The 20,482-nt window shown below is 37.3% G+C and overlaps 1 protein-coding gene across 4 annotated transcripts in view; it reads right to left on the minus strand.

The window, feature by feature from the left end:
• The window catches only part of LOC149324002 (importin-11), a 173,984-nt gene that overhangs the window by 91,539 nt on the left and 61,963 nt on the right, over positions 1 to 20,482 (minus strand). For 2 of the 4 annotated variants that reach the window (XM_089495221.1, XM_089495245.1), the window contains exons 25-27: positions 16,530 to 16,625; positions 9,650 to 9,763; positions 8,220 to 8,341 (exon numbers count right to left, since the gene is read on the minus strand). In XM_089495221.1, coding sequence (XP_089351347.1) covers positions 8,220 to 8,341; positions 9,650 to 9,763; positions 16,530 to 16,625 — 332 coding nt within the window. Of the gene's footprint in view, positions 1 to 2,778; positions 2,921 to 7,595; positions 8,082 to 8,219; positions 8,342 to 9,649; positions 9,764 to 16,529; positions 16,626 to 20,482 lie in introns of those variants that run through there. The other 2 variants (XM_089495236.1, XM_089495228.1) reach the window with 2 other exon arrangements.

Here is a 20,482-nt window from a genome sequence, read left to right on the forward strand (position 1 = left end):
TTCAGTATAATATAAAAACATAAATAGTGTTAATTCTTAAGTTATGAAAGACTGGTCCCAGAACCTGTTCTTCCATTTGTGGAAGCGATCAACATCTAACCAAGGATCCCTTCTAGAAGAAAGAGAAGTGAGTTTTGCTAATCCCTCCTTCTCTTGGTAGCCCTCAGCACCACCTCTTCCAATGTTTTGATAAAAGCGACCATTCCTTGAAGCAGTTTTTCAAGTGGCGGTGAGGAAAGGAGGAAGTGCAAAAATAACCTCCCTCCCCTTCTCTAGAGGGATTGTGCTGTGAGCACTTATGGAGTATCTGGACCCAGCTAGAAGTATTTATGTTTTCATATCATTTTTAACTTCATGTGGTAATGCCCTCCTATACAAAAAATACATAAGATAGGTCATGCAGATAACTGTACACAGGCAATACAGGCTTATAACAAACAAACAAATAAATTATGAACCATTTGTATATTACAGTTAATCAACAAACTATTATCTTTAAACGTTCTGCTCTGTTGCAGAATGATGCATTACGATGTAGATCTCAAAATCCTTCTAGAAAAACTACTTTGGCTCATGAAGTAATTAAGTTTCAAAGTGCTGACAGTAAAAGTTCTACTTAGTCATTTGCAAGTTGTCTTATATTGTTTCTATGAATCATTTAATACAAATAAATATTTGAAAAGGCTACCATCTTTGTAGGAAATAATTTAATATCTGGTGTAGGTAGAACACTGAACACACACTGATGTAAAGCTGGATTTGTCAATTAATGCTTTCCTACTGTCAGGACAAAACATGATAGAAACATTATATATAAAAGAAGCTTAAAATGCGTAGAAATGCTGCTATTAACATGCCAGAAAATAATGGCAATATTTGAAGAAAAATGCAAGTCTAGAATCCCGCCCTAAAATATCTATAAAACATTACATGCAGTTGTTATCTTGGCTTTTATACAGTCTCCAAACTCTGCTGATCATTTTTATACCTTATAATACAGAACATTATAATAAAGAATGTTCAAATAAGATGACCTGTGCTTGACTTTCAAGTGCTGCTGGTTTAGAAAGCTGAGCATGTCCCAGCTCTTGACTTCCAAGTAGATTTGGGGGTACTGGTTGAATTGGATCAGTTATGGTGTAGCTACCAGCTTGATAAAAACTGTAGTATTCTATTCCACTGTCAGGGTTCTTTTGTGCTTTGAGCTTCTGTCTAAACAGAATGATTTTGTACATCAAAAAGATAATCACAGCACAGGCTAAAATAAAGAAAGTTAATAAAATGTCAAAAGCATGATTTAGTTTCTTTACTTCTTCTGTACAGATTAAAGATGTTTTAAAGGATATAGAAACAGCTTCTGGAGGAGATGCACTGTTTTCTTCTATGGTCAAGTTAACATGTATTTTCTGTGCTGGTATCTGCGCTGTAAGCACGGAAGCAGCCTGTCCTAGCTTCCCACTGGAATATTCTTCATAAAGCTCCTGACTATCAGCTGTAGTAGGTAACTCCGTCCATAAAGGCACTGTGGCATTTGTGTCCACATTCAAATGATCATAAGCTTTCTTGGTTGTGGGGGCTTTATGCCATGTCATCAATAAAGTAGTGGCAATATGGTGAATTCCTACTGGCTTAGTATTGTTGACTCTATCAGGCCTTGTGGTAGTGCTGAAACAGGTTGTAAACAAACCCCATTTGGCATAATTCAAGTGTCTTCCACGCAAATTGGAAGGATTTTCACAACGAACTTTTAGAGAGATGGAAGAAGATGCTAGCCACTTAATTAGTCCAAGCAGTCTGCAGCTACAATTCCATGGATTGTAATTTGCCTGTAAGTGAGTTAAAGATATCAAAGGCTTAAGTGTTTCAGCCTGCAAGAATGTAAGATTATTGAATGCTAGATTCAGTATCTTCAAAGAAGATCCTATTTTTTGAAATGTACTCTCTGCAATATTGATTATTTTGTTTCTATCAAGATGCAAAAACATTAGGTTCTCCAATGTTGCAAAGGTTTTAGAAGTAATATTTTCTAAATTATTATTGCTCAAAATTAATTTTTTAAGATTCTTTAGCCCAGAAAAACCATTTGCATTGATAATTTTTATGTTTGCACTTTTTAAGGACAGAAATTCAAGCTTGTCAAGTCCTTTAAATGCAAAGGGAGGTACTGATCCAATAGGGTTAAGTGACAATGAAAGTTTTTTAAGATTTCTCAATGCTAAAAATGCATTTGATGGCACTTGTGTTAAATTGTTACCCCCAAGGAACAAACATAGCAAGTTGTCAAGGTGATGAAATGCGGCGTGTGATATCTGTGAAATGTTGTTGTTGGCTAGGTTAAGAACCTGAAGACTAATCATTCCAAAAAAAGTGTCACTATCAAGGATGCTGAGACGATTGGTTTGAAGCATGAGATATTGAACTGAAGTAAGATCACTAAATAATCCTCTAGGAACAAAAGCAATTTCATTATTGTGCAGGTACAAAGAATGAAGATTTGAAAGTCCTTCAAACGTTCCATGAAACAAGTGTTTTATTTGATTATTATTCAGATGTAGAAACCACAATTTCTTAAATTCAGCAAATGCCTTTGGGCACACATATAAAATGCCAGAATTATCCAAGCGCAGCACAGCAAGTTCATGGAGGCCTATCAATTCATTTGGATTTATGTGTGATATATTATTCCCACTTAAATATAAAAATACAGTATTTTGTGGGAAATTGCTTGGAATAGATGAAAGGCCTGAATTACGGCAGTCAGCTTGTCTGCCTTTACACTGCTGGCAAACAGAGGGACAGCACAGTATATCCTTCTGGATCAGCAACAGAAGAAGACACTTAAGAATATGTCGAAATAACCCAAGGTGGTGAAGCTGACACATTTCCAAGGCTTTGACTCTCCCAGTCATCTCCGATTGTGCTATCAGAAAAAAAAGTTTTAAAATTCTTATTCAAAATTCTATTTCATTATTCTAAAAGCATGCATCTATTAAATGTTATTTCTGCTTCACTGACTTCTAAACTACTATACAATTCTCAGAAAGCTTACTTTACATTCAATATCTAATGTATTAAGGATCTAATATGATTAATGGTAAAAGAAAAGGTGGTTTTAAATTATTTCAGCAGTCTGTAAGTAGTGTCAAATTAAAAACTTTCAAAGACAAACGCTATTAACACTTTTAAAAATGATTAATCATGCTTAACTTCAAAAAGAAACACTATTTACTTCTATATAAAATGTCAGTTTCCTGCCATTGGTAGCTTTAGACTTCCAATGTCACTTTTACTGTTCCAAGTTTAAAATATATTAAAAGAGGTCTCGCCCAGAATGTAATGCTCATTTTGTCAGATAAAAAAAATTCTTCTTTTGTGGCTTACCTGAACAGCTAGCTCATTTGTATATTAAGATTTATTTTAGGAACTTGTTAGACAACATCCTAGCTTCTCACACTTTGTCCCAGGTTCTGCAAATGTTCCTACAGGAAATGCTACTCTTCCCATTGGCTCCTCTACAATGACTGGGTAAATAAAGTTACCATGGATACAGGAAACCGAGACAGGAAGCCGTTTTTATCTGCAGTTCCAAAGTATTGCTGGAAAGAAAATCTCAGCAATGTACTCCCCTAAAATTCAGCTGGATCAGTGCATTGCCCCATATGCTGAAACAGTTCATATCTGCTCTGAGTCACTGCATCAAATATAGAATGCACAAATTTAAGTAAATCTAACTATAACATCAATGAGATATGTCAAGTTTATAACTGGTAAAAAAAATGATAACTAGGAAAGAAATAAGTATTCTATTGTCTTCAGCATTTAGAAAGTACTATTATCAAAACTTTTTATTAAAATGCCATGCTTTAGGTGTAAATGAAAGGAAGCTGAAGTACTAACTTTGTCTGCATTTGTCTGAAGCCCAAACATTTTGTTACAGGAAAGAGCTCCAAGTAGCCACTGTGGACATATGCACAAGAACTAATAAACTGTAGATTTTCAAACAATGGTACCATGTAGTTGTAAAGAAACACTTTCTAATGTAATGCATTTCAGAGAAAAGGTAAGATACTTGATTGCTTAGAGCTACTGGGGGAAAATAGCAGCAGCAGCAGCAGCAACAACAACTCCTTTGGGAAGGAGTGAAGTCTTTTGAGCTGCAATGAGTAAAACTAGTCAACGTTAAGACTTCCCCAGGAGGAGAAGTTCTAGTCTCCTACACCAGATGGGAAGATAACAGGAGTCCTTCCATAAGAGTTTTGTAAAATGTAACAAAACTTTACTGACTGGCATAACATATGAGAACATGTTAAACTGAAGACCACTGTCCTGCAAAAATGTTAGGTCTGGATTTAAAAAATAAAGTGGGCCACACAACATCCTCAGTAGGAGCTTCCAGAAGTGGGCTTCCACATCTTAATGATCTATATTGCAGCATTTTTCTTCCAAAGGCCAAATCTACAGAGCAGATTTTATCTTACAATTTTCAATGCAAGTGGACAGAGGCTATCTTACAGATATCTAAAACAGGTTCACAAGTAGGAGAGATTGCTGCTGCCCCAAATGAATGAGGGTAATGTTCTCAGGATGATTCTTTCCCATAATTTAGTAAGCTGACATTATATACTCCTTTGAACCATCTAGAAATAGTAGTTTTGAGAACATTTACACAGGCATACATACCTCAATTAACAAAACCTCTTACAAAGAAGCTCCTTTTGTAAAATCTTTTTACACAAGCCCAGACCAATTTATTCCCTTTGCATTTAGGTACAAGACTTTTAGCAGCACCAGCATTGGGGAGGGATGTTGAAAAAGGGATGCATAAATACACACTTTATGTTTTGTGTTGTAGCAGCATTTCTGCAGTAAATAATGTAATAAAACTTGAGCTGGGAAAGGATGGGATTCTACTCTAGCCAATTCTGCTGCAGCTTTGTGTACCTGACTACAACAGGCAAGATAAATAGCAGCTGCCTCCAGAACCTCTTTGATTCCTTGTGAACAAAAAAAGAAAGATAAAAGGGGGAAATGATAAGACTGAGTTCATCCATCATGTCAAATTTGGCCAACAAAATGAAAGTCATCACTAAAATGTAGGCTGGTGAAATAAAGAAATCATATCTGCATGCATTTTGGAAGAAACGTTCATGTAGTCTCTAGAAGGATCAGAATGTTTTTGTTTATTTGTACAAGACTGACCTGACATGGTTGTTTCATTTCATGGGTACATACTGTTAGGTTTTAAAAGTTTGCTGAAACATGTCTTTTTTGTGGTGTAGGAACTGATCTTGTTTCATTTCATGGGCACATATTGTTAGGTTTTATAAGTTTGCTGAAACATGTCTTTTTTGTGGTGTAGGAACTTATCATTCCATATTATTTCTGCCTCTGGTTGGTACCAAATTTTGTTTTAAAGAAGTAATGCCCAGGAACACATTGACTTCATTAATTATGGTGTACTTGTATTCGTTTTTGTCCTGAAATTATATAAATATTCAGACCATCTAATCACAGATTATCCACACTAATATGCAGTCAGCCTTCCAGATTCATGGAGCAGGCCTGATCTTGCCATTTTATAAAAAGGACATCATTTTACTATTTAATGGGACCTGAGCATCCATAGATTTTGGTATCCATGAGGTGATGGTGTCCTGGAACCAGTGGATACTTAAGGGGCCGCTGGCAAGGCAGTTGTTTATATGCTTGAAATCCAAGATATCTACAACAAAACCATGATCATATGTAACAGACACCAGAGTGCTGGGTGATGGTGGCAAAGATTCTGTTTGTTGAATTTGGTGAACTGCACTAATGAAGTTCTGAGGTTCCATCAGAACCTTGGAAAGAGAAGAGGATAGGAAATTATATTGCAGGAAACAGCATTATGCCACTATCTCCTCCTATGTGATGGTTTCAATCCAATGGCTGGAAAAATATAAGAGACATGCTCTGATGGGGAGGACTGTTGTGTTCAAATAGAGCCTTTTTCTTTGAGTCACTGGTATATTTAGGGGTTAAATAAATGACCTGTTTATGCTTTGCCCCAAAACTGGGATGCGGTCCTCCTGCAGTCTATACCCTGGTGTGTTTTCAATTTGGATCCATCTATCTTGACAGTGAAGTGTTTTTTTTCTTATCATTTGTTTCAGCTTCTGGTGGCTGACAAAGGTCGAATGCCCCAAAGGAACTACTGGTCAGTCTAGCCTGAGAATTTGGGTCCCAGTCTCTGAACCAGATGTTTCTTCTTGGTTGCTGTATTCACTGTCATAGATGAAGAAACTGATTATGATTAGCTCTGAATCTATCTTTCTGTGGTCATCCTTAATCAGCTTAAGTGTGGAGCCTGCTCTTGCCAGTTCTAAACGACTGTTCTGGTGAATGTGGAACTGGAGACCAAAGCACAGAAATTTGATACTCCTTCCTTAGTCCTTTGCAAGGTGACCTATATTCTTTTCTTGGACGCATCTTGGAGGACTCCCCAAAACTTCATAGTGACTGCCTAGATAATTGCTATGAAGATGACAGCTGCTACTTCTGAGTTTACTACTAGAATTTTAAGACATTCCCCAAGCTGACTCAGTAGAAAGCATACTCTGTTAACCAGTTGGTGAAATCTGCTTGATCTTGGGATCTGCTCAACTCGTCTAAGGAAAGATACAGATTTTGAAGGTTGTGGAGGGAAAGCTTATTTTCCCCACTAAGGGGAAGGGGGGGGGGGGTAAATGATCTGTTGGCTTGGCCTATTGTTAGTTACAGTCATTAAGTTAGTTACAAAATGAAGGCTTCAGCTAACAGGGTGGCAAAAATTCCTGGAGACCCTAAGAAGAAGGCTGTACAATGGCCTCCTTAGAAAGGTCACTCTCCTCTCTCCTGTCAGCGCTGACAAAACAGCTTGAGAACAGCAGAACACATGCTCTTCCACTAAGGTGAAATTGCTTGTCCCTGACTGATACCTTGTGGTTATACACCTTTAATATTTTGACTGGAGGGGAGGTGCTGGCAGAAGAAGTAGGAGAAGGAATTCCTGAAAAGTACAGATTCATCGGGATAACAAGATCAGTGACTCTTCCTGTGTCTACTTTTTTCTCCCCCATCTCCTTGGATTTCAACCAAGATTTGTTTCTAGCAGCATTGAAAACAGCTCTTTTGTTTCCTGAGTAATAATCTAGACAAACCTCTACCCCACAAAGGTCAGGTTAAGGGCTGAGTAATGAATATTGGCATGAGGTACACATCCTCATTAGAGAACTGAGGGGAGTCAATCCATCTACTTTTAAATAGAAGAATAACCTGGCACAAAATGTTTTCTCATTGATCCAATCATCACTCTAGTGCAGTGGTCTCCAATGCGCTTTAATGGATTTTAGACTTCAGCTTCCAGAATCCCAGAATACTGGCTAACACGGCTGAGGCTTCTGTCAGCTGAAGTCCAAAATCTCTTAAAGGACATAGTTTGGGGACCAGTGTTCTAGTAGATCAAACATCTTCTATACATGGAAAAATCCTGTAGGTTGACAGAATATAAAGACTGAATCAAGACACAATGATGGTAAAATCAAGGAAGAGACAGCCATCCTATTATAAACAAAATAATTTGTATAATTACGTAGTTAAGAAGCACAGTTAAGTCCCACTGATTGCAACATGTCCCACTGTCTGAAACAGGTCAAATATCCATAATGCAGCCTGGATTCCATCGTAATTTACTACATACATTGACAGAATTTTTTGTTGTTGTTGGTCAAGAAAATTTGTCAATATTCTGGATGGAGATGAAGCTAAGGTATTCAGATATCACTATTAAAAAGGGAAGGGCGGCCGGAGGGGGGAGGAATTACTGTTAGTTAAGATTCAACCGACAAAAGCCAAAGTACCACGCCAAAGAGATGTGGATTTCTGCTCCTAGGACAACAACCTCCTCTGCATTTCAGATGATAGATTTATAAAAATAGTTTATAATATGATATAGATGAGTGTATTCTGGATCCACAGCCCACAGATTAGATCTTGATACTGTTGTTGTTTGCTGAAAATGCTGCACAGAAGGTTGGGTGATCCTGCTGAGTGTGGTGACTGTGCTATAGGAAAAGAGACAGGAGATGCTTGAAACTTGGGTACCTTTCATGAGTGAGGCCCTTCTCTTCAAGGAAGGGAAATCCTAGGTCTAACCCAATATGTATTCCCTTCCCATTTACTAAATCTTAAATTTTACTCACTTATTATCTGATGGCAGAAGAGAAAGCAATGCCAAAGCTGAAAGTTTTCTTCTCTCGGGCTGAGTTATATTATCCATGCGGTCAACCCACATTTCAATCATATGACCAAGGAGTTGATCCGGCTGGAAGAAGAGGATATTAATGAAAACTTCTATCATATAAAAACATAGCAATCAAACTAGATATTTGTGATTAGAAACTAAAAACCCCAAATTGTTGTTTCTGCCATAATCCACTAACTTGGGTTTTAAAATAGACAGCTATCCATTCAAATTTTATAAGCAGAAATCACATAAACACATGGATATAAATGCAAATGACAAATGCATAAGGAAGAAAAGCATGCACCATAGCAATAAACTTTCTCATTGTTCTAAATTTAAATTTCTCTCTACAGAATCAGTTCAGCTCTGTAACAAAGGGTAATGTATCAATAACACATTTTTGGAAACTTTCTGCAAGATATTTTTTCAAATCTATTGCTATTTCCTTGGATTAAATTGAATCGCTAAGGAGCTCAGAGCATTTGTTTTTACAGATAACCCTTTTGTCAAGAGGATGATTTCCCAGGACAGAAACACATAAAAATGAACAAGGCAGGTATTATTTAGTGACTGAATATTACACAGAAAACACTTGCTTTTACAGACTATTTTTTATCATTTAAATTAAAGTAATTCATCTGGGAGACAAGAGTACACCAGGTTGTAAAAAGTTGTGGTGACCTTTAAAAATTGTATGCTAAAGTGAAAACAGATGCCTCTTTATTTGCTGCTGATAACGTGGAGACAGGATAACCAAACAATCTACTATGTTAAATACTCCAGTTGATTTTTTAATGGCATTTCCTTTGAATAAGTTTCAAATACGTTGGGTCCCATGCTGAGAAGAAGGCAGCATGCATGCGTAAATCCTATGTAGTACTATCTTTCTAATCCAAGACATATGTGGTGTTCCACATGCACACAGGTTTTTTTTCCAGTCCCCCCTCAGTCTCAAGGTCTGATCCCCTCCACACATTGAAGGCTGGGTCCAAAAAGGAACTGACTTCAAGTAGTAGATCACTCCCCCATACTTGCCTCTGGATTCCATGCTATACAACTAGGTAGCCAGGAACTGCATGGTTATTCAACCTTTAAGAACTAATGGTGCTTTGTGTCACTGCGCACAAATTTGCATCACTATGGGCTGTAAGGAATTAGCTGAAAAGTTTAATATTGCCCTCTTATGTACTTGGGATATTTCTTGGTTTTCAAATCAGAAGATACATAAATTTATAATGAGCTAGCACACTCTTTCACATAACTATAACAGAAGCAAAGATCACCTCCACCTGAAAAAAGGAAGGGATAAGAAAGACAAAATATGCTCAGGAAATGTGTTGTTTTATTAATGTCTATGACTTCACATCCTAAAATATGATGACTTACCTCCTGGCCAAACTCACATGCCATTTGGTTCAGAAGCAACGAGAAAAAACTTTTATTTTGCAAGAAGACTCTACCAATGACTCCCAGGTAAGTAGACATTACAACTGGGTACCTCTGAAATGAAAGCAATCAATCTTAGCTGTCCAATCAAGCAAAAAATATAAATACGGCTTTAAAAACATGCTGAAAAAAATTAAACACAATTTTATTCCTACATTGAAAGAATCTGAAATTTTATAATATTGTACAAATAAGAAAGCACTGGTGTCAATTATAATATTTCTTATACTTACAATACTTGCTATTTTAAGCACATATTGAGTTACAATTTTAAATAAAAGTGGGACAGGAAGGAAAAATGTTTTTGTTCAAGTCCAAGCTATATGTTTATAGACCACTCCCCCCCCCCCAACATACAAATCCAGCTATCTCTTTCCTAAGGAGCAGGTTAATCTTAAATACTCCACTTCTGATCTGATTGTATGAATGTTAGTTGATGAGCCGTTATTTCAGTGAATTAATAGAAATGTTATTGTTTTAACAATTGTATTTTATATGGAATTGTTTTATTGCTGTAATCCCACCTCGATCCGCAGGGAGAGGTGGGAAATATTAATAAAATTATTATTTTTATTATTAGTCCCCACTATCACACATGCAAAAAACACACAATGATAAAAATTAAGGATGTTAGAAATCACATCAAAACATGGGACATGATTATATTTCATCCTGTTGTCTAGCATGACTGTGACAACTCTTCCTTTCTGTAGGCTTGATGCATCTGTGGATGGCCCTGCCACGTTCTACCAAATGGTGGTGCATGCACATGGCTACACCAACATGATCATGCACACATTGCACCATCATTGGGGAGAACAGCACTTGACATCCCAGGGGTTTTACAGGGGGGTGGGGGTGGCGTCTGGAATAGAAGTGCCACGGTTATGAACAGCCAACCGTATTTTTCTTTTAAGTTAATAGAATAAAAAGGAAACAAAGCAGGTGCTCATGATGGTCCATTAGAGAAGAATCCAAAAGTAACAGTTATTTTTATTAGGAGTGGTTAAATGTTATAAAATAGTGGGTAAACTTTTGAGTCTCCTCACCAAAGAGTGTAAACCTAAAGAAGAGACCTTGTAAACTTGTTTATCTGTATAAAAACATCACAAAAGAATGACTTGACTGTTACTTTAAAATATGCAAGAAATTTAATTTTAATTCATGTTTATGGGGTATTAGTTTCAAGAATGGTTCACAGTGATTTTGCCTATAGCTTGGTTCCTGATGTCACTGCTCACATTCAAAAATTTGTGCATAACCTTTAGTAAACTAGAGAGAAAGGAGAGATCACATGGAAGACCTCTACTGCCTCTTCCTGTAGCACCTTTTAAAAATGGCATTATGCATACTTTGGATCTTGATTCATTAAGGTGAACAACAAATCCTTAAAGTTTAAGTAACTGCTCAACCTGTTATTTCACTATCATCCAAGGAAATGTTACTAGATTATATGCAAATCAAAGGAACAAGCCTTATCTTAGATAAATAAAGCTTCAATTGGAACCTTCAAATCTGAGATACAAGCAGGAGCTCATTCAACCACTGAGTACAATATACATATAACAGCACCATGGACTGAGAGATGACAGATCAATAAGTCATCTAACGGGTATCTATCTGTATATAGAAAAAAACTTTTTAACAGGTACTAATTGATAATTAACAACAAAAGCAGCCTGAGTGTATGTTACTCTCCTGCTTTCGCCTTTGGGGAGATTTAAAAGATTTAGAAACAATCTTCAAAACTACAAGGTCCCAATCCTCAATCTAATATATCAAGAATTTTCTTATTAAACCCATAACAAGATCATCATTGCTATTCTCAATGGTAACACCTTTCAGTGCAAATATATTATGTAACGGTACAGTGAAGTGATACAAATGGCTGAAAACAATTGAAGTGTGTTAAAATAAGTTATTTTTAACACTTTCTATTATCAGCTAATGGCTACTGTGGCTACTACTGTGAGAATTAAAAAAGGAGAGAGGATAAGAAACCATATAAAGAAAGCAGAAAAGTAGTATAAAATCCATAAAACATGAAAACAATATATAATGCTGCTATATACCAGGGAACCCTGGTGGCACAATGGTTAAATGCCAGTCCTGTAGTCATAACCTTGTAAGTTTGATCCTTCAGGGCTCCAAAGTCGACTCAGCCTTCCATCCTTTTGTAGGTTGGTAAAATGAGTAAAAATCAGCTTGTTGGGGGCAATTGGCTTACACATTGTAAACCGCTTAGGGAGTGCTAGTTCACTGATAAGGGGTAAAGAAATGTACTTGCTATATATATGAAATAATAGTCCTAGGTGAAAAATATGCAGCCAAGTAGTAAGAACACCATTTAAATTATCTGATTTAAATTTCAGTTAAGAAATGACTGCAACTTTTTGTAAAGGCATCCCTTTGGTACTTACAACTAAAATCAATAAATTCCCATTTCAACATGAACACTACTTTGTTGAAATGCGGAGGGATCTAACCAATGAACACAACATCATTTTGGAAGAACAAACAAAAAGAGTTTCATAGAAATTGTGGTGAATATAGCAGGCTAAGGAATAGCTCCCACTTTAGTTTTAACTAAAGTAAGGTTTTATGCGTATTTTAAACAGTTTTAAATACTTTAATACGATGGTCTATTTCATAGTTTTTAAAAACTACACATTGTTTTAACTGCATTTTGCTCTGATATTTTATTGCAAGTCACCTTTGGTACCAGTTTGGAAAAAAGATAAGCTAGAAATAAAATAAAATAGGAAGTAGAATCACTGAAACCAATAGGATGTTTAGTTGTGACTAACAAGTCATTTCAGTGGATCTACTTTAGTCAGGACTAATGGTGGACTCAGCCCTAAAATAATGGAGAATTAAAGAAATACAGATAATTTAGAGTAGGGCTGTAGCACCTTATAGCAATTTAGACTTAGTTAATTTGAAGTGACTATTATTGATGGATATATGCAGGGTAATATGACAATATAGCATTAAGGTATATACTAGGTTCAAAACAAAGTTTCAAATGAACATATTAAGATTTAGGGTCTTACAGGTTATAGTAACATTAAGAACAATCAATATGTTTGATAATCTGGATTACATTGTTTACTTGAGAAGTATAGTAACAGAACTTGTTAACTTTTATCCTTATCTTTGTTGTGGAGCTTTATATGTTTACACCTGCGTTTAGAATGTTGGTGTGAAGGTCTGTAATGTTGGAATGTTTTATTTTTTATTTTTTCAATATGTTTAGAAGGTTTGTATGTTTTTGTTTTCAACCTATGTTTTCAATTCTCTTGTCTTTTTGTATTCGTTTAATAATAAAAGAATTAATTTTAAAAAATGAGTAGGAGTTAGTATTAAGTGCATAGTTGTTTTTTTCCCTAGGTCTGACAGCCAATTATTATCAGACATAAGTAATCCTGTTTTATCTGTCTTTTTTGGCCTTAAAAGTGCTGAGGGAGAGTCTGGGGCAGAACAGACGGACAGGAAGGACTGGCTAGAAACCGCTCCGAGCCTGATTGCCCCAGGGCTATGGCGAACACATGCCATGGCCTCAAGGGTGCCTCCTACTGCGGCTTCAAATAGGAGCAGCTTCCAGGTTCTGTGGGGCGTGCCTCATGTAAATGACACACTCCTGGAGTGGCTGGAAGCTGCCCCTGTCTGTTTCAGGCCTCTAATAACATTATAGTTCAATGTTCTAGCAAAATAGTATTACTGAGGCAAGAAGGACTTATTCAAAATTATTTGCTCTTGAAATGAAACAATTAAATCTGATAAGCCTTGCATAAAACAAAACAAAAATATTTTGAACCTTCTAGGGACTAGATAAAGGCTTCTTCAAAAATGTGCTAAGAGATGACATTTTCTTTTCTCAGCCTTTACTTTTCTTATGATTTCCATTTTGGATGAACTACACTTTCTTGAATCATGCTTTCTTGAACATGCTGGATGGATGTAGCAAGCAAGGCAGGCTTATCTGCTTTCCCCCCTTTTCTCTGTTTTACTGTTCATGCATGCTGATCAAGAGATTCTGGGGACAACTGCTATTTACCTTGCTTGCTGTAGGCAAACACACACAGCTACAGTAGGATCAGCTAGAGTAGAAATTCATTCTTTCCTAACTCAAGTGTTAGTGCACTGTTTACTGCAAACATGCTGCTGCAACTTGATGCTGAAAATCTTCCTTCACCATGCCTTCCATGCTAAGCTGCTAAAAAAATTTCAGGTAGGTAGAAGATGAAACAAAAAGGAGGACTGCTGGGAATGCAAAGATTATATTTTAATATGTTTGCTAACTTAGGTATGCTGTACATATTTTCTGCAAATTTTTTTCTGAGCAGGAATAATGTGTTCTTCTGTCCAGAAATACACATTTTTGTGTAAAAAAATGTTTTCTGTGTAAAAATATGCTGTGTATGCAGAAATATATGTGGTCGTCCCCGCCCCCCCCCCCCCCCCCCACATAGTTGTTCCCTTTGGTGGACATGTACACTTGATGGAAGACAAAATGTTCAGCCCTGAGGTTAAGCAGACCTTCAGATCAATCTTAAGAATGGGAATCTTGCTTTGCTAGAAGTGAATGGAAGACAACATAAAGTGGTGTCACCCTTTGGGGTGGAACTTCTAACTCATGACTGTATGTCAGAATATTACAGGATTTTCATCAAGGGAGATGTTTTGGAAGAACAATATCTTCTACATTCTTTTAGCCTCAGGACTAAATTGAATTTCAGAGAAATTTTTCAGGGCAACAGTACAATGCTAAGTAAGGGGCAAAACAGATCATTTTGATGCCGCCCACTCTGAAGCCGCCCAGAAGCCAACTTCAGCTGCCCAGCATGGCATTTACACACTGCCGGAAAGCCGGCTTCCATCTGCGGCAGGGCAGAAAAGCTGGCTTTTTGCTGGTGCAAAAAGGACCAGCTATTTGCCGCTTCTTTTTGAGCTGGCAAAAAGGCGGATTGGGGCTGAGGCGTGTAGTTGCTGCGGCCCCAATCTAGCTTTCTCAGGGGTGGTCTGTTTCACCTCTAAGTCCAATAGCTAAAAAGTGGACTCTAAATTTGCAGCATTTTTAGTTTTAAGTTCTTACTGCCAATAACCAAACCTCAGGAGAAAATTTTCAATTTTTTTTCAAATGGGAAAAGAGAGCAAACTACAAAACAATGGGAAAACGGCATAGCTATCTGTGGAATCTCAAGACACCTGCATTCCACCATAGAGCTTGTAGTTTTCCACCTCTCTTTTAGTGTTTAGAGAATGCCCACACAACAGAGGTTCTCCTTAGAAAATTATAGCAAAATTATACTACTCCTTTTATTAAATTTGAAGTGACATCACCCAGTGAAGGTCTTCTCCAATCTTTTGCAACATGCTAGAATGCAACCTCTGGACAATGTGACTTTAGACACATTCCTCTTCAGAGATTTGTTTAAATTTCATAAAAGAGGGAATCCATTTATCTAACTCATGCATTCCAACCAAATAAACTGGAGAACCCTTTGGACATACAATTTATGCCACTTTTTCCCTTGGAAGTGGTAGAATGGGGTCAGCAGGTTGAACAAATTATTTTGCTTGTTCTGTGTTCTATTTTCACCATCAGGAAAATACATAACTCTTTAATAAAAACAGAATAAAGCCTTATTATCCTTATACCTCAGAATTATTTATTTATTTTGCCTACAAGTATTTTTAGTCTGTCTTTAAGTGGATGGAACCTTCCCACTCAGTGCCATTGAAACCTCGCTCAGAGATGAAGTCTGACATCTTACACCATTTCAAGCAAGATCTTTTCTCTGTAGAAATGCCAGAATTTTCCCAAGGTATCTGGTTAGCATTAAGAAGAAGTGGAAAGGTTTGTATTTTTTGGATTCGATATCCAATTAAAATGTATTTGTATCATGGACATAAGTGAAGGGTTTGATGGAGGGCAGTACATAAAATGGCTAAAATGCTGGTTTTGAAAATGGCACACCTATGTCAGATTCAAAGTTCACAGTGACATGAAGAATGCGATTTTTTACCCTAATCTACCTCCAAACAACTATGAGAATTACTAAGAACTGTAATCACCTTTTCATTATCTTGTGAAGTGCTACAGAAATATCAATGCTATGTTTAATCTGTATTCTGTATTTAACTTTGGAGAGATAATTTGTACAAAATAAATATTCTACTATTATTTGATCCCAGTATGCAGAGTAGTTAAGATATAGTACAACCTACCCTTAATATTTAAAGCAGATTTGTGGAAATTAACGAAGAGCAGAAATGGTGTCAGCAAATATTTAGATCTGAGTAGGACTAATTTGCATATGAAACAATTCTTTTTATGATTATAGTTATTTTATTTCTCTCTTTTTTTTAATTCGTAGGACTTAACCTTAGTGTTCATCCCAATCAGAGTAGAGAAACTGAATCAATGGGAATTTTTGAAAGTCAATATTGCAATATAGCATTTATAGAAATTTCACTGGTTAAGAAGTTCTATTGCAACTGGGACTAACAACTGGATTTAGGTCATAGCAATAAGACATGCCAATGCAGTGTACTGGTTGAAGCATTGGACTTTGATTGTGGAGACCTGGGTTCAAACCCCTGCTGGGCCATGGAAACCCACTGGATAACCTCAGGCAAGTCATACTTTCTCGGCCTCAGAGAAAGGCAAAGGTAAAATCCCCTTTGAACAAATCTTGCCAAGAAAATTCTGTGACAGGTTAACTTAAGGATCACCATAAATCAGAAATTACTTGAAGGAACACAACCACAAACACAGCCACAGTAACAGGACATGGAACAGTTAACTAACTCTTACCTCCCCACTTATAATTCCACGAAACACAGATGGCAAAAGAGGTTGAAACATTTCAGGGCCTGAGACTGGATTCACTTTGAGTACATTTTCTACAACCTGAAAGACATGAGACACTTCTAAAAAAATGAAATAGTTAAGGTAAGTGTTCTATTAATTTCTAATTCAAAAGAGAAAAGAAGAAACATTAATGATGAAAAGGATAATATAGAATACATCACCAGGAGCCAGCGTCATGTAGTGAGTTAATTGCGGGACTAGGACATCAGGAGGCCAGGTTTGAATCCCTGCTTAGCCATGAAAACCCACTGGCTGATATTTGGCAAGTCACACACTCAACCTCAGAGGAAGGTAAGGGCAAAAACCCCTTGGAACATTATATTGATAGTTTATTTATATTTCAACTTCTCTATGTTTTTATGGATGAATTATCGATCTGTATCTGTTTTAATTTTTGTAAACTGACTGGAGTGCTAGAAAAATGGTAGGATATAAATGAAATAAAACAAAATATGATTAACTATAGAGAACAAACCAAAATCATTTCACATATAAACAAGAAAAGCACATAGAAAAAACTTCTAAGATGGTGTGACTTTGAAACCTATATGGTTCTACTTTGATAAAGTTTTCTCAGGTTACATAACAAAGCTGTTCACTACTCTGGAACAGTCTGAAAAATTTGCAGATGCTAAGCACTATGAAGGCCATGAAAGAAACTCTACAGCAGCTGCATCTTTTTTTTAAAAAAAAAACATGAATGGGTATTTAGGCTTTTCTTTAAATTTCAAAGTAAATGATGAAAAACAGAATGATCTCCTTCTCTCTTCAAAGAAAGCTAAATGTCATTACCATCACGACTACTGTCACTGCTTTCTGAAAAATTCCTTGCTGGCAGACTTCTACCTGAATATTTATGTAACATTCTATTTGTTATTAATAATGCACATCGCAACAGAGATTTAATAAGAATGCCTGTAACATAGCTCAATAAAAGTATCACATTTGCAAAAAAGCACCAGTAATATATATTAATTATTCTAACATCTTCACAGATTTGTATACTGTTTCCCTCTGGCTTCCTAGAAAATGCATGACATGATACTACCATATATGAAGAACAACAAATGCTTTCAGTGAAGCAGCTTTCAGGAATAGCAGTTCTACCTTCAACAGTCTGAAGGTAAAATTGTTCATAGGATGGCATCGATACATTTTAATATTTTATGAAAAAAATGATAACTTATATAACTATTAAGAGTTGTACACACTGAGCACTATTACACAAGCAATAAAAGTGTTTCTTTATGCAATGTGATGGGCTAAATGCTATAAATGCACCAGTTCCCATATGATTTTGGAAGCTAAGCATGGTCAATCCTATTTTCTATTATTTCCTAGTTCCTGGTTAGTACTTGTATGGAGGCCACCAGGCGTTGTGGGCTATAGTCAGTGGGAGGGAACTGTCTAATTAAAACAAAAAAAGGAAGCTGCTCTGAAAGCCTTTGTGGCTGAGCAGCGGAGTATAAATACTCAAAATAATCAAATAAATAAATACCATCTCAGACTATTCCTTCCTTAAGGAAAGCCTATGAAATTCATGGGGTCAACATGAATGAACAGGAGACTTCAAGGTGTTTATAGGTGTGCATTTGTATGCACACACAGAGACACATATCTACAGTGCATTCTTGCTTTACATGGGGATCCGTTCCGGACTCTCCCCCGTAAAGCAAATACCGCCTGTGCTCGAGCTCCTTCTCCCCATGTGGCTTTCAGCATATGCTGAAAGCCGCGTATGACGCAGGCACACTGTAATAATCAACATGTTTATCTCATAATCAACTCCCCTTCATCCAGCAACACACTTACCTTTGTTTCCTTGCCTCTACTTTTAAGCCTATTTCTCCCCAACGACTGTGCCTTCAACTGTGCCTATTCTTTCCTAATGATCAATTTAATCAAAATAAGGTCATCTCTTTCTTTATCAAACCACAAATCTCTGATTCTATTTTCCAATATTTCCTATTTCCACTGCACAGCAAGTATTTTCTGTCCTGCTCTTGTCTCTGGAGCTAAATTCTCTGACTGTTCCCTTCCCAAATCAGATGTCAAGTGTCATTTTGAATGATCAGGCCCGTAGCTACCGTGGGGCAAGCGGGGCACTGCCCTGGGGCCCCCAGCCAAAGGGGCCTCCCGCGCCGCCCTCCCTCACCTCGCAAATGTCTCTCTCTCTTTCCCTCCTTGGCCTGGCCTCCCTTTCCCAGCAACAGAGAAGTCAGGACTGGTGGCCATGTGGGGGCCTGAGGGGGAGGTGCCAGGCCAGGCCGGCAAAAAGGAGCCAAGGAGGAGAGAGAGAGAGGAGAGAGAGTGGCGCCAATTTGTGAGGGCTGCATCGGGCTGCATCCACACTGGAGAAATAACTCGGTTTGGCAGTGCTTTAACTCTTTTTCTAGCTTAAGGCTATGGAATCCTGGGAGTTGGAGTTTGTTGTGGGGCCTAGATATCAAGGTTTGACTCTTTCTCTGGCTCAAAGCTATGGAATCCTGGGAGTTGGAGTTTGTTGTGCGGCCTAGATATCAAGGTTTGACTCTTTCTCTGGCTCAAAGCTATGGAATCCTGGGAGTTGGAGTTTGTTGTGGGGCCTAGATATCAAGGTTTGACCTAGATATCAAGGTTTGACTTTTTCTGGCTCAAAGCTATGGAATTCTGGTAGAGTACATTGTGGGGCCCAGAGCTCAAGGCTTAACTCTTTTCTGGCCTCCTTTTATAGGACACATCCTACATTTCAGACTTGCCCAGAAGGAATTTCAAAACATCCTCTATTTTTTGTAAGATGACCAGATGTCCTCCTTTTCTAGGATGTGTCCTATGTTTCAACCTTCTAGCCAGGAGGAATGTCAAAATGTCTTTCATTTTTTGGTTGGATGCCCACATGTCCTCCTTTATCCAGGATAAGGCCTACATTTCAGCCCTGCCCAGGAGCAATCTCAAAACATCCTCCATTTTACCAGGGTGATCAGACGGCATCCTTTATCCAGGACACGTCCTACATTTCTGCCCAGGAGGAATTTCAAAACATCCTGGTTTGTTCAGAGTATTTGCCTTTGCCAGTGTTACCTTGAGGCTGAGAGTGTGTGACTTATTTGTCTAGTGGGTTTTCTTGGTTTGTTTGGAGAGTTTGCCTTTGGTGACTTGGGGTGTGTGCGAGTGTATGAGCGTGTGCCTTCAAGAGGGTTTTCTTGGGAGGTTGGTTCAGAGAGGGTTTGACTTTGCCATCCTCTGAGGCTGAGAGAGTGTGACTTGCCCCAAGGTTTTCTTGGAAGATTTGTTCAGAGGGGATTTGCCTTTACTTTCTTTTAAGGCTGTGACAAGTCCAGTGGGTTTTTTATGCCCAAAGAAGGGATCAAATCTTTGTTCTCCTCCACTGCTGCTTCCTGCCACACTTCCTCAGATGCATTTAGTCTCAGAGGTGCTCCAAAATCTCTATGTCTTTGAATTCTATTATTATTATTATTATTAACTGAAAGAAAGAAGTTGGCAGCATGAGCTTTCCTAAAGTCTGCTTCCTCAGATGTATTTAATCTCAGAGGTGCAACAAGATTTCTCTAATGTAAGCATTTATATTAATGGTTTTTTAAAATTAATAATGGTTTGTTTATTACTTGCTTATTTTCAGCAAATTCACTAGAAGGATGTTTGAAACTTCTCAAATATGTTACATCTCAACAGCAACATTTAAAATTTAAATTAGAGAAGCACAATACAGTGGACCCTTGTTATACGCTGGGGTTTGGTTCCAAGATCCCCCGTGTATAACAAAATCCGTGTATGCTCAAGTCCCATTAAATATAATGACATAGCAAAATGGTGTCCCTTATAAAAAATGGAAAATCAAGGTAAATTTATACTTTTTTGGAACATTTTCAAACCGTGTATGCTTGAATCAGTGTATA

This window comes from Sceloporus occidentalis, unplaced genomic scaffold (assembly GCF_023333645.1).
Source record: "Sceloporus occidentalis isolate IW3139 unplaced genomic scaffold, rSceOcc1.0.p SCAF_1, whole genome shotgun sequence".
Lineage (NCBI taxonomy): Eukaryota > Metazoa > Chordata > Lepidosauria > Squamata > Phrynosomatidae > Sceloporus > Sceloporus occidentalis.